Consider the following 14,544-nt stretch of genomic DNA (forward strand, 5'->3'; position numbering starts at 1 on the left):
TACCGGTGGTCGCGATGTAATAATAATAACAAATAAAAAAATAAAATAAAAAACTCCGTCGTCTCGGTTGCAGCGTCAGTACGCAGTGTTTTCGCCGGTCCAAACGGATTCGGTTCATTGGATCGATTTTTCGTGTTTTCGGTTTTTAGGTTTTTGGTTTTTTGATTTTTTTTTTTTGCTTTGTTTTCCAATTTTAGAATATATTTAATCGTGTGCCGTCATTAATTAATTTAGATAAAAGTTAGATCGTTGCGCGTGTTCCAACACAATAATAATTATTAATTATTAATATTGAGTATTTTAAAGTGTTATTTTGTGCATATAATAAAAATATAATAAATCGTCGTCGGTCAAGTCCGGTCGTGTGCTTACAATTTAACACGTGTTAGAGTAAAGTATAATACACGTTTATGATAACTCGAAAAACCTGAAAAGTGACCAAATAATATTGTATTATCACAGAATATATTCTGATATTATAATATATCGCACGTCAAAACGTTGTTGCGGGCAAGGCGTCGTCCAACAGCATGGCATAATATAATAATATAAACATTAGAGTAAGAGTAGAATACAACTATACACGCGTAAATACGCTTACCCGTAAAATACGTAACAAGCGCATTGTAAACGTACAATATTGCATATTATAAGTACCTAAATACGATAAAATTCCACGCGCAATCCGTCCGCGGGCCATCGATGCAATAAACATATATGTATATATATATATATATATAGGTATTTTAATATGGTACATTTACCCGCAGCTCGCCTGCCAATCTACCACCTACTTAATTCTTTACGGCGCGCCGCTCGTGACCACATTTGAATTTGTCCGGTCCGGTCTCCGTCCGCGGTGCCCCGAACTATTTTATTACATATTTTTATTCGTAGGTATATATCATACGTGCGCGTTCAGTTGCCAGAGTAGGTATATAATATAATGCAACACGAATGTATAATATAAAAAATATAATATATACGTGTGAGCGCGCGATGACCTTAATAACGCCTAAAGCCGATGCTGCTGCACCGTACCCATATATACACGTATAATAATATAATATGTATAATGTCCGAATGTGTGTTTTGAAACACCACTGTCCGCGTACATTTCATTAATCGACTCGCGTGTATACACAGGATAATAATATCAACATATTATATTATATTATGTGTATGGAAACAGCACAAACCGGTATAATAATATACGTAGGTATACGATACACTTATTATTATTACTACATTGTGTATTTGTGTTACACATGTGTACGATATAATGACATGATACCTACGACAATATGGCGTGCATTCGTTAAATAAAATATAATATTTTAATAATAATATCGTGTGTCGTCCTTATATGAAGATTTCGTCCTGCTGCTGTCAACGCGCAATAATTATATCGGATTCACGGGCACGCTCGCGCCTTTCGTTTATACTCGTCGCGTCGTGTATTCAATTTAAACGGTATTGTAATCGGTAAGTATAAGATGAATTTTACGACAATGATGATTATTATTTATTATGATCCCGTATACATTATCGCTATCTACGGTTTTTATCGAAAAAACATCGAAACGTGGTCGACTATAATATACAACAGCCGTACATCGTGTATAATATACGTAACATAATAGTGTATGATGATGCTTCGACGTCTATTGTATGTGCCTATATTATATTATACAATTACGCGAACTCTTTCCGCGGGACGCGCTTACGTTTATTCATTCATATCTAAAAAGAGCCGGTCGTTAACCCACACATTCTAATCGACATAATCTCATAACAAGAGAAAAAAATTTCTTAATCGTTTTTTTTTCCATCATTATTATTATTATGATTATCACTATTTGTTAGCTTCGAACCGATATATACGAGCATACCAATTAGTAATTATTCCAGCTGATACGTATATGGTTTAATGTAACCAAATGACAATCGCCAAAGATCCATTTATTCACCCGTCTTTTTGCTTTCACTATACTCCGTTATGATGACGAAACTCATATAGTTAACACAATTAATGTAACTTCGTACGAATCAGCCTTCGGGTCTAAATTAGAATATTTACAAAAAAATAAAATAAAAATTTTACAACTATGTTATTGTACGTCAAATATATATTTTTTATTTTAAATTTGTAAAATAATCTGTTGGATTTTGAAAATTTAAATTGACTATTTCTTTTCTCGTTACAATAAATGCTCATACCTAGTCAAAATATTTTAATCTATAAAAATAAATGAGTTAATTACGGTAGTTAGTAGACCTTTACTAAGTTCTGTAAATTTAGTAGAAAAGATTAAGTTAATTTGTGGGCTTCAGACAGATAGATGCTTATTTAATTCTTTGAAATGAATTTTATTATGGTTATTGTATGTTAGGTTATAGACTTAAGTATTCTATAGTTCAAGATTATACAAACAATCATTTATTTAAAGAATTAATGAGAACTTAATAGTCTTATTCTTATGTTAATTTGTTCACATTTAATATTTAGTATAGTGATTTAAATTGCTTTGATCTATATAATGAAATAAATTTGTGATAACTAAAAAAATCTATTTCATATTCATTTTATTTACCATGTAATAATAATATGATATAGTGCAATAATATTAACAATTGTATATTTGTCAATGAAATATAAAAATATATAAATAATAGAACCATCATAATTTTTTAATTTTAACAACACGTCATCACACGCCTTTTTGTTTAAACCGAATGTTTTCCTAGGAAATATACATATTACAAATTATAAATATTTTAATTTGGAAAAAAAGACCAACTTAGTCAAAAAAATATAGTCACAATATTCACCACCAAAAGGCTCTATTTTTGGATCTCAACTTAAATTTTACTTAAAACCTATTCAAGGAGTACTTACTACGAATAAATTATTTTAATTTTTAAATTTAATAATCATTAAAAATAATTTATTACATAAGAAGATAAAACAATTTGAAGTATAAAATTTTACTCCTAAACAATTTGATACTTTAAGATAACAAATTTTGCTCAGAGAGCCCACATAAATAAATTAATGTTTTGATCAACCATATTCGTTTAATTTAAATTCGCCTACATCTAAAAGTATCAAAATCGAAGAATCAGGCCCAGCGGGTTCATAATAGGTTTCTTCCCACACAAACACCCAATAAGATATTTGTGGCCGACGCGATTCGCATATTCCAATCTTTACATGCGTTGGTCTCATTTTATATTTAAAAAGAAATACGTTTCAATTAAATAGGCTCATTTAATCGTAATATCATCAGGTTCAAAGTATAAAAATAAGTCAACTCAACGTTCCACTTTTTCCCCTGTACAGACCTTCTATACATAAATATTTTAATCCGTGAGTAATCTATATTGTAACTCTAAAATAATTTTAATATCATTAAATGTATTCATAAACACTTATTACCTATGTAAATCCCTTGAAAATATGTATATTTAAATAGGTAAAATCTCAAAAACGAATTGGTATGTTTTACACGTGTAAAATTCTATAAAATATGCACGTTTGCGAAATATCGAACTGGTCTACTGTTCTAAGTACTTACAATTCATTGCTGTTAAACTATTATTAACCTCTGAATTATTCACAGGGTAAATATAATTTAAATATGATGTTGTATTAGTATATTCACACGACCCAAATCTACATGAATATTGTTTGATTTTTTTCTCGCGTATGTCCATCATTACTGCAACTTATAAAATGATACGAAAATATCATTCATTAGTATACTAAATAATGATGTGGTTTACACTATAATTTTATCACATTATATATTTTAATTAAAGACATTTTTATTCTATAGTTCTTGACTTGTATTTAAATTAAAGCTACGATATGTGTAAGTTTCTAAATAACCTAATTACAAAATTGTTTGACATGATATATTATATTATACATACTCGAACCTGGGGCCACACATGGATAATTTCCAACTAACATTTTGCTGAGTAACGTTTTTAGAGCACTGTACTTAAATGTGCGCACTTTGCAAAATAGAATTGATTAATTGATCTTTTGTGTGTACCTGCATTGTATAAAAAAATGTGAATTTTTGTTTTCGTCATTGTCGTACATAAAAAACGTATTTTAAGCATACAGTATTTAATTTTTAACACATTTAACTATTAATACATTTAAAAAATGACTTAATCTATTTTTATGTAGGCACCGGGAAGTATGTGTATAAAGTTAGCACCCGCATTTTGTCCAAATTACGATAGATAAATGAGCTGTATTTCGTAAGCTATTTATAATATGAAATCAAAGTTCATGAGTCCAAACCTGATGATAATTTTAGTATTTAGAGTTGCGTTTACACACATAATTTGTATTTATCATCACCATTCACATCCACCAGACTGGTTGACAAAATAATAATCTTGTTCGATTTCTATTGTACTACAGGTCTGACGGTGGCTTATGTTATTTTCTTAGTTGTAAAAAAAAATTAAACATAGGCATTATATTTAATATATAGGTATTTATATGTATCAATAAAGAATATTATGTAGAAGAACATATACAGCGTTGTCAGTCATTTTTTTTTTCAATTTAATAACTTGAAATTTTGATAAATTAACTATCATAGCACAATATTAGGTTTCTATTTACTCTATTGTTCATTTAACCAAGTATTATAATTATTATTGCGAAAGGCGATTGTTGAATTTTCTGGCTTAGAACATTTTCACAAGACGTATTATTGAGAAAAATGTTCAGCCTTGTTGAAGTAATTTCATCACATTTGTGTTTTAACAAACAATAAAAACAATTTTTAAAACATACTCTCAAATATTTTATTTAGTGTTACAACCAATATGTATGACGTGTATGTTATTAAAACATTGTATGTTTACGTCATATTATTATACGAAGATGCATATAAAATTTTTTATTTAATTTTTTTTTATTGATAATTACTCATTATTTTATCAAATATTATTTGTTAATAATATATACGAATTATATTTTTTGTCATTTCTAAAACACTAAATTTACATTATGAAACCTTGAAGTAATTTGTAATATACCGATGGATGTTTGTGTAAATAATTGTATTTTATTGTTAAATGTTTCTTTACGGAAATGTACACTTAGAATTACATAGCTAATCATGTATTTTATGTAAAATATGGTTTCATATTATCGACGAATATTCTTCAACCACTAATAGACTTAGAATTTATGAATAATGTAAATAATTTTTTCTGGTACTGATTAAACGCTAAATTGCTTGGGAATAACCACTTTATTGCATTTAATAATAAAACAACATGAATTGCAGCTAATTAGTTTTTTAAAAAATGTATCAATGACCAATCTGTATTAATTAAGTAGTGTAAAAATGTCTAAATACACTTTTTATTTGAAATTTCTTATTTTATTTTTACAGCAAAATCTCGATAAAGCAGGAGATTTGTTGGAAGAAGCAGGTCAATGCAGCAATGGCACCAGTCTAAAAGATCTGGCAAAATCTTTAAAGCAGCATCTTAGAGGTTTTAGTGATCGACTAGAAGAGACTCGTGAAAGACTCGAAGATACATCACGCTGTTTTTACTTACTCGATAAGGTATAGACTATATTCTTATGTGCTTAATTTTAGAATTATACAAGTTATTCTAAAATATAATGAGTATTGAGGAATAATTGTAATAAAAAAAATTGAATGGGTTATTATTATAACCTATTTAAAATTTAATATGAGATAAATAAAAGATCAACGAAGTTACTATACAAAATATAGGCATTAAAATATAATAGGAATTAGACAAAACAATTAACGGGATTTTCAGTATAAATTGATAATACAGTTTAAAAGGGTTATATGCGTGAATCGATTTAGAAATAATTTATATTATTATAATACATTAAATGTAAAACGAAAATATTGATTTCGTATATTATTTTCACAGGCTTACGATTGGGCTTTAGAATGTATGAAGTACATATCTGAAAAGCACGACACGCGTAACGTTAAAGAACTACGAAGATACTTAATGGCACATCCGTCTCCCACTGCTCAACACTTCTCGGAGATGATGATGTTGGCCAACAAGCTCAACAATGATAAACTAATCAAACAGTGCAAGGTAATGACTATCGTTTCCCTTTTGTTATTGTTTTCATAACATACTCTGACAAATAGTGTTTTGAAATACTAATGGTATATAATTTTTGAAAACAGGTGGCCATGGTAAGATGCGAAGAGACCAACGACCAACTGAAGCACCTGTTGGGTCCGGAAACATTCCCGACTAGTACTCCCTTGCCACCTAGAAGGACGTCCGCACCGGAGCACCATGCAACAAATGGTAACTCAACGGCGGACAACCACCATTGTGGCTGGGTAGGAGCTACGGAGGAAAACTTTTATTGCGAGACAGACCGGCTCGCACTCAGTCATATCCCGTCTGCCAATTGGACTTACAATGATGAAGAAGACGAGGAAAAACTGAGCTGCTCTCATACGACTGAAGGGAGTGATGAAAATAAGAGGTAATTATTGTAAAATAAAAATTTACGCTTATGGTGACCAAAAAAAAAAAGGTAGCCGAAAATTAGTATATTTCAACATTTCAAATAATACTATATATATATATATTTTAAATATACGGTTTAAAAAATATTATGACTAGGATTAAGGACTTAATTCTAGAATTTATAGGTATTATTTTAAATAGTAAAACAAATATTAGGGTTAAATAAAATTACAATTTATGATATACTATAAGAAACTAAATGAAGTTTCTAAACACATAAAAACATGAGTTTATGACTATTAGGTATGGTAGAATATTCATATTTTATTATATTCAATATACATTTCATATGAAATTAAAATGTGTAAATGTGTAAATGTGTATAAAATGTTGTTTATACAATTAATATAATTCAAAGAATAATTTGCTATATTATAGTGTCGTTGGATTCGTGACTCATCTCATAAGATAATAGCAACGCACAACACTTGTTTATGATAAATTAATAATACAATTTAAGTATTTGATTTTATTTGTAACGTGTTGTACTTTCGTTACACAAATTAAAGACGTCATGTGCTTATTTCGTTAAACTGTTAAAAGTAAAATATATATATTTTTTTTAAGAAAACCAAACTTTTTGACATTTTTTTCTAAACAATTTCAATTTTAACTGACACTTGACAATTTTAAATAATAATATATTCTTTATTTGTATGCAGTAATGAAGAAAGCGACGACACTAATTGTCCCGATCTCGGTTGCAGCAAAAATCAAAGTCTACCGCCTTTGTCCGTCAACAGTCATCTGCACCACATGTCTAACCTACAGTTGAATATGGATTGCGGCACGCAAACACTTAAGTTACAAAAGTGAGTGCCGGCTGTGTATAAATATTTGAATAGCGTGCGGTAAACTAAACGAAACTAAACGGTAATGTTGTGGCTTTTGCAGAACCGTCAAGCTGATCATGAGGGAAATGATACAGACTGAGCGAGATTATGTCAAGTCACTGGAATACGTGATAGAGAACTACGTTCCTATGTTGCTCAATGAAGATATTCCACAAGCCCTGCGTGGCCAGCGCAACGTCATTTTCGGTAACATCGAGAAGATCTATGAGTTTCACAGCCAACACTTCCTTAAGGAGCTGGAGAGACACGAAAACTGCCCATTGCAAGTGGGAGAATCTTTTCTAAAACACGTAAGTACAATATATATACACTATACAGAAATAATATTATCCGAATTCGATACTGCTACTACTGTACGCAAGTATTGCAATATTGGATATGTATCCTGTCCTCGAAAAAAATTAATGATTTTTAATATTAATCGTGTTATTATTTTTTTCCGTACAGGAAAAGAAATTTTACTTGTACGCGCTATACAACAAGAACAAACCGAATTCGGATTCGCTGATGTCCGAATATGGTTCTGCATTCTTTAAGGTTAGTGTGTGGTCATTTTACTATTTTTTCGTCAATATTTTTGACGAATGGTAATTATTTTTGTACATTATTATCTTCGTACTTATGGTATAATTAATGCATTACAGGCAAAACAATTAGAACTCCGCGACCGAATGGACTTGGCCAGTTACTTATTGAAGCCCGTGCAGAGAATGGGCAAGTATGCGCTGCTGTTACAACAGCTCATGAAGATGGCTAAAGGTGACACAGAACACCTCCGGCTTGCCGAAAACATGGTCAGGTTCCAGTTGCGACACGGCAACGATCTGCTGGCCATGGACTCGCTCCGGGAGTGCGATGTCAACCTGAAAGAGCAGGGCCGACTTTTGCGGCAGAACGAGTTCCTCGTGTGGCAGGGCAAAGGCAAGAAGTGCTTGCGACAGGTATTCCTGTTCGAGGAGCTCATACTGTTTAGCAAGGCTAGACGATTCCCCGACCAAACGGTGAGTGTTCGCGATCGCGGAGGAACAGCAAACGACACACGTGGCCGCCTTTATATTCAAGTGGCTGTGTGGGTCATTATGCCTGGTTATAACTGGCCCGTTGCCTTATATAATAATCGAACAGTTATTTCATACGTGGTTTTTTTTTTACTGTCGCAGAATCTGGACTTGTACGTGTACAAGAACAGTATAAAAACCAGTGACATCGGGTTCACCGCCAAAGTCGGTGACAGCAACACGAAATTCGAAATATGGTTCCGAAAACGCAAGCCGGGCGACACGTACACGTTGGTGTCCATGTCCGAAGACATCAAACAGTCGTGGACCGATGAGTTATCCAACTTACTGTGGAAACAGGCGCTACGAAACAGAGGTATGTACCGGAACTTGGAATAAGAATGATGTCGGCCGGTTTATGTTGTATTTTTAGTGTACAATGTATTATAATATGATGGCGATGATGACAAATCATTACCGTCGCATACCGTCTGCACCGATATCGGTCAATACAATAATATGCTTACAAATTGTTATTCATTGCAGAGGTTAGGCTGGCGGAAATGTCTTCTATGGGAATTGGCAACAAACCCTGTTTGGACATCCGGCCGAGTGCGGATCAAATCAACGATCGATCCATCACGTTCGCGCAGCTCAGTAAAAGTGAGTGCGATTGTGTTTAGTAACTATTTTAAGCCGCGGCCTATTCGTAAATGATTAATATACACGTCAGCTATACCGAACGAGGTTTTCTTCGGAATACGAATGGTTTAATTCTAAAATCAAATAATTTTTCGAACGTCCTACTCCGCGGCCCCCTTTTTATTATTATTATTATTAAATTAAATAAAACCGTTTTTATGATCTGTGCGCGCCAATAATACAACGGATTAAAGTGTATACGTCCTAAAATATATAAGTCGAATAGTATGATTTATTTGATTATTCGAATAATAAATCTATAGTTTATGATAAAAAAAGTGAAAATTTCGGGACATAAGAAAAAAAAAACGTTATACATCAGCTGCACGTCATGACCTGACTGTACCGTGTAAACGAATAAGCTAAGTTTTCGTATTGATAAATAAAGATAATGGTGTCTGCGAGTTTGACTCCTTTCGAAAAATCGTGACCTATCACCTTTCTCGAAATAAACGGTTCATATCATACGCGTAACAGCGCCCAACCCGTTATTATAATACTTTCGGTCGAAACCGCTGCGCTGCAGTGTACGCACCGAGCTCCGACGCTAAACCGCTCGTTTCGTTTTTTCAGCTGCCCCACGGTTCCGGAACTCGATAGTGGCGTTGCCCTCGGACCTGGACTCGATCGCCAAGCGGCCGCACTCGATCATATCGGTGAGCAGCAGCAGCGCGGGCAGCAGCAACAGCAGCAGCGGCAGCAGCAGCAGCGGCGCGAGCTGTCGGAGTAGCGAGGGCGCCCGGCAGACCAGTCAGTGTTCCAGCCAGTCGACCGAGAGCGGTATCGTGGCCGACTGGTACAGCCGGAACAGCCACTCGGGCAGCATCGCCTCGGACACGCTCGTCCGGTCGCCGGCCTCCGCCGCCGCCACCGCCGCCAACAACAACAACAACAACAACAACAACAACAGCAGCAGCAGCAGCAACAGTAAGGGCTCGACGGCAAAGTCGTCGGGCACCGTTGCCGCCGCGTCGGACTCGACGGCCGCCGCCTCGACCACGCGGCTATCGGTCAAACTGTAGGCAGACAGAAAGACAGACAGACAAGACAGAAAAGACAGACACTCGCTATATAATATTATTATATAGATTTTTTATATTAATCGTATTCCCAAAGGAAATCAATAGTTACCGGATCAATCCACATCATTTTTTTTTTTGTTTCGTCTTCGCCTATATATTATGCTCTTGTAGAGACGCCCTGCGAGAAACTCCGTTGTTGTTATTATTTTAATTTTTAATTTTTTACCTTTAACAAAAAACAATTTGAATTTATATTATATAATATGTCGCATCGTTCGCACCGTTATGACGACGACTACGACGACGACGACGACGACGATGATATAGTCTAGTTATTTACACGTAGATACGTACCTTTGATTGTTTAAGGTTTATTTAAGATAAATATTTATTGTTATTATTATTATTATTATTATTATTATTTTTATTACGATTATTGTATAATCGGCGCGGACGTGTACCCGGACGAGACGAATGTTTTGGGTCCGGTACACGGTCTGTGTACTGTGTAATAGTTATATTTTATGTGTTGAGAGATAATCTAGACCACGGCGCCTAATATTATTATTATTATTATTATATATTTTCTATTAGATATATATCTATAAATTTATATATATATATATACATGATAATATGTATACATTTATAGATATATATGTATACTCAAAAATAGATCTCCTTCGACTTTCTTACTTGAATCTATCCTCAGAGAACAAACAATATGTATTTTACATAAATTTTCAAGTTATTATTATTACATCAAAATTGTATTTGTTGCTCAAATTTAATACAAATCGCAATTACAAATTTCACCGATTTTTCAGTTTTAAAAAATAATGTAATTTGCATGTGTGTATGTTTAATTATATATATATATATATTATGAACAATTAGTAGCATATTTAGACTATTTAAAACTTAAACGTAAATTGTTTTAAATATAAACTGTTCTTTTAAAAAAAAAAAAAAAAATTAAAATGAGGAACTCGGAAGGTATTTGGTATTCATTTATTTTTCTTAGTAAAATATAGATGATGATCTTTTCAACGCCTAACTTCAGCGTTAAAATTTAACGGTTTATATTTAAAATGTTTTCATTTAAGGAATATGAATGTTTGTTGTGCATTTCTTTTTAGTTTTGTATATTATATTAAACTATCATATGATAGTAATATATCTAAATAGTACCTATTTAATAACCTATTTATTTATTTCTTATTAATTCGACAATTAATGACAAAAACAAAGTTTTCACGTGTAAAATAATACAATCTATTTTGAAAAAGAGCTGCACTCGATTATTATAGGATATTATATTGCATATTATAAGCATGTACTTATTAGTATAATATTGTAGTGAGTACTAAAAAAAAAGGTTTTCAATAATTTTTATTTGTGAATTTTTTTCTTTTTCTTTTTTTTTATTCGTAGCCTGTTTAAAAGTATTGAAGTAAGTTTGAATGATTTTACTCATAAATGTAATTTTAATAATCATAATTTTTGTTAGGCGTATTACAGAACTGATTTTACAGGGTGTCATTTTCGGCATTATAGAAATGCCGGCATTAAATTTGTCTATTAAAAATAAATTCTAATTTAAAAAAATATATGAATAATATGTTATGTTAATGTGATGTTGAACGTGCCTTAATCACCCAAATATAATTAATAAAGACTTAAACACGTGTGTCTGAATTTAATGGTAGTTTTACTTATTATTTTAGTATTATTTTTTACTTCATAATATTTTATAAAATAATAAAATAATGACGACATCCGACGTGTTTTCTATCATTATGATTATTATTATTGTATTTGTACCAAAACCTAACACTAAGCTTTGTATTTATAATTATATGGATAACTATTCTAAGTTTAGATTGTAAAGTTCCAGATTCAATCAAAATCAATTATACATTTTTTTTTTTTTTTTTATAATATTGTTTTGAAATTATAACTTTTTATAATACAAATAAATCATTTTGTTTTAACTTTTGAATTTGTTTACGTTTTATTTCTTCTTGGTCATTGTGTGATATTATAATATAGCATTTATAACGGTATACCTGTCACACACTACATCAAATGCCCGTACATTATAATAAGAAAAATGATTATTTTAACATGATATATACTACGACTTGAATCGTTGTATTAGGACAGTGACGACCGATAAAATATAAACGATTTAATGTTTTTCCGTGTAGCAGAGAAAATATCACATAAGTATTTTTAGTGTTTATTGAATAAGTACTCTGGTACATATAAATATTTTGTGTTTACCTATCTCCGAGTACCTGTTTAATAAGTTTAGAATTATCTTATGCTCAACCCCGACGTCGTTAAGTCGTTTGTACTCTAGCACAGTGCGTTTATATGCTTGCAAATCGATGGTACAATAATATGATTATATGTTTTATATTTTAAACATTTTTTATCCTGTGATTATTTTTTTTTTTTAATAGTTTTAGTATTAAGTATTTAATAGTATACTTAATATTATTAAGTAGTATGTATTATATCTAAGAACATAATATTGTTAATCAACTATTTTTTTGAATTCTGATCAGAGTGATGAATATTGAATTGATTGATTTTACAATGATGTTGTATTGTGGTATGTACTGCAGACGATAAGTAAATTAAAAAATACTTCAACGTTTTTTTTAACTAATGTTCAATTTTAAAAGTTGTTTTTGATTGGAAATTAGATATAATTTGTACTTTAAGAAGGTCAAAATTAAAAATTTCCAATATTTTTCAAAATAATCAAGTGAAACAAATAAAGAATAAAATAAAAAGTAAAACGGAAATTTTTATACAAATCCAGTTTTTGAAAAAACTAATTGTGCTTTTGATTCAATAACAAATAGCCGTAGATAATTGAAATTTTTACCAACATATAGTGTAAATGTTAGCGTTTCTTACGCAAAGTACTTTTTATAAAATATTTGAAATTGTTTATTTACTTATGGTTTTCCTTTTATTTATAAATTCAATGTCAATAGAAACTTTTGATCAATTAAAATTACAGCGTTACAATATATTATTATAAGTAAACGTTTAAATTTAAAGTTTTTACAAATTTCATAAAAACTCTAAAATTTTTTTGTAGTTAGAAAATCATGAATATATATATTTTTTTTATAATATTTTAAAATACTTGTACATAGTATAGGTACATATAGTAAATACATTACCATTTTCTGTTGGAATACTTTTATGGCCTTATGGGCGTTGTCAGTGGGCACCTCTTATGCATGATTATATATGGTATAATTCAATCACGCCTATCACGTTTACTCGTGTTTTCAATTTAAATTATAACCGTTTAATATTCATATTATCGTATATTCGAAACAATGGCTATAATACGAGGCTATATATTATCCTCTTCATCGGAAAAAACATAAGCAAACGCGATTACAACCGTAAACATAATATCAATGTAACGTATAGGTATACCTTTAACACGTCACGATATAATCATATTCTATATTAAATTTACATTAGAAATTTCCAAGCTATCGCCGCGATCTCAAAATTTACATTTTTATTTCATATCTAAAATTAGACGGTCATTCACCATAACAGGCGTTTACTAAATGTGTAAAGTTAGAAAAAGTCAAATTGACTGGACATTTAATAATTTTTTTTTTAATACCTACAAAATCAAAATATTACACGTATTATTTTCATCGTTTTTACGAATTTTGTAAAAATTTGAACTTTAAGTTAAAATAGGTACTCACAAAAGTATTGCAATGTGTTTATGTAGTATACATAGACCAATTTTACTTATTTATACCACGCATTGATTTACACTGATCTACGGTGTTGACTTATAACAACATAATATAATTATATTATATTATACAGTATTTTTATCATTTCGGTATGAATAACATCTTATATGCAATGTTCTTGGCGAAAATTCGTGCGACATACTGTACTCAGTACTTCAGAAAAATGTTAACTTATAATTTTTAATACTAACGAGTTATAAATTATAACAGAAACTAACATATCATTTCCATTTAAAATCGTTTTCGTGTTCAATAATTTATACTAATAATTTACCCTACTCAATGAATAGTTATCTATCTTCAAAATTCCATATATTATACAAGATTTACTTCCCCGGTTCTAACGGGCATCAAGTTGTTAGCCGTTTAAACTCTAATTGTACACTATACATGCTTTCAAATAAATGGTATAGGTAATATGATAACAAGTAAATATACTGATGAGTGATGATGATATTTTAAGATTATAATATTTCTTTATAACAAACACTTTCTTTTTTTAGAAACACTTGTCTCGTTACATTAATTATAGTTATTCAAGTAGTATGTAGTAATATAATATAATTTACTACTTTTTGATAAA

General features: G+C 30.8%; 1 protein-coding gene across 1 annotated transcript in view; it reads left to right on the forward strand.

The window, feature by feature from the left end:
• The window catches only part of LOC113552374 (puratrophin-1-like), a 159,294-nt gene extending 148,330 nt beyond the window's left edge, over positions 1-10,964 (forward strand). Inside the window, 10 exon segments of the mRNA XM_026955246.1 lie at positions 5,430-5,606; positions 5,950-6,126; positions 6,222-6,532; positions 7,239-7,388; positions 7,471-7,720; positions 7,878-7,967; positions 8,075-8,431; positions 8,591-8,804; positions 8,975-9,091; positions 9,704-10,964. Coding sequence (XP_026811047.1) covers positions 5,430-5,606; positions 5,950-6,126; positions 6,222-6,532; positions 7,239-7,388; positions 7,471-7,720; positions 7,878-7,967; positions 8,075-8,431; positions 8,591-8,804; positions 8,975-9,091; positions 9,704-10,152 — 2,292 coding nt within the window. The 3' untranslated portion in view covers positions 10,153-10,964.
• Positions 10,965-14,544: the final 3,580 nt, after the last annotated feature.

The sequence above is a fragment of the Rhopalosiphum maidis genome, chromosome 2, assembly GCF_003676215.2.
Source record: "Rhopalosiphum maidis isolate BTI-1 chromosome 2, ASM367621v3, whole genome shotgun sequence".
Taxonomy (NCBI): Eukaryota; Metazoa; Arthropoda; class Insecta; order Hemiptera; family Aphididae; genus Rhopalosiphum; species Rhopalosiphum maidis.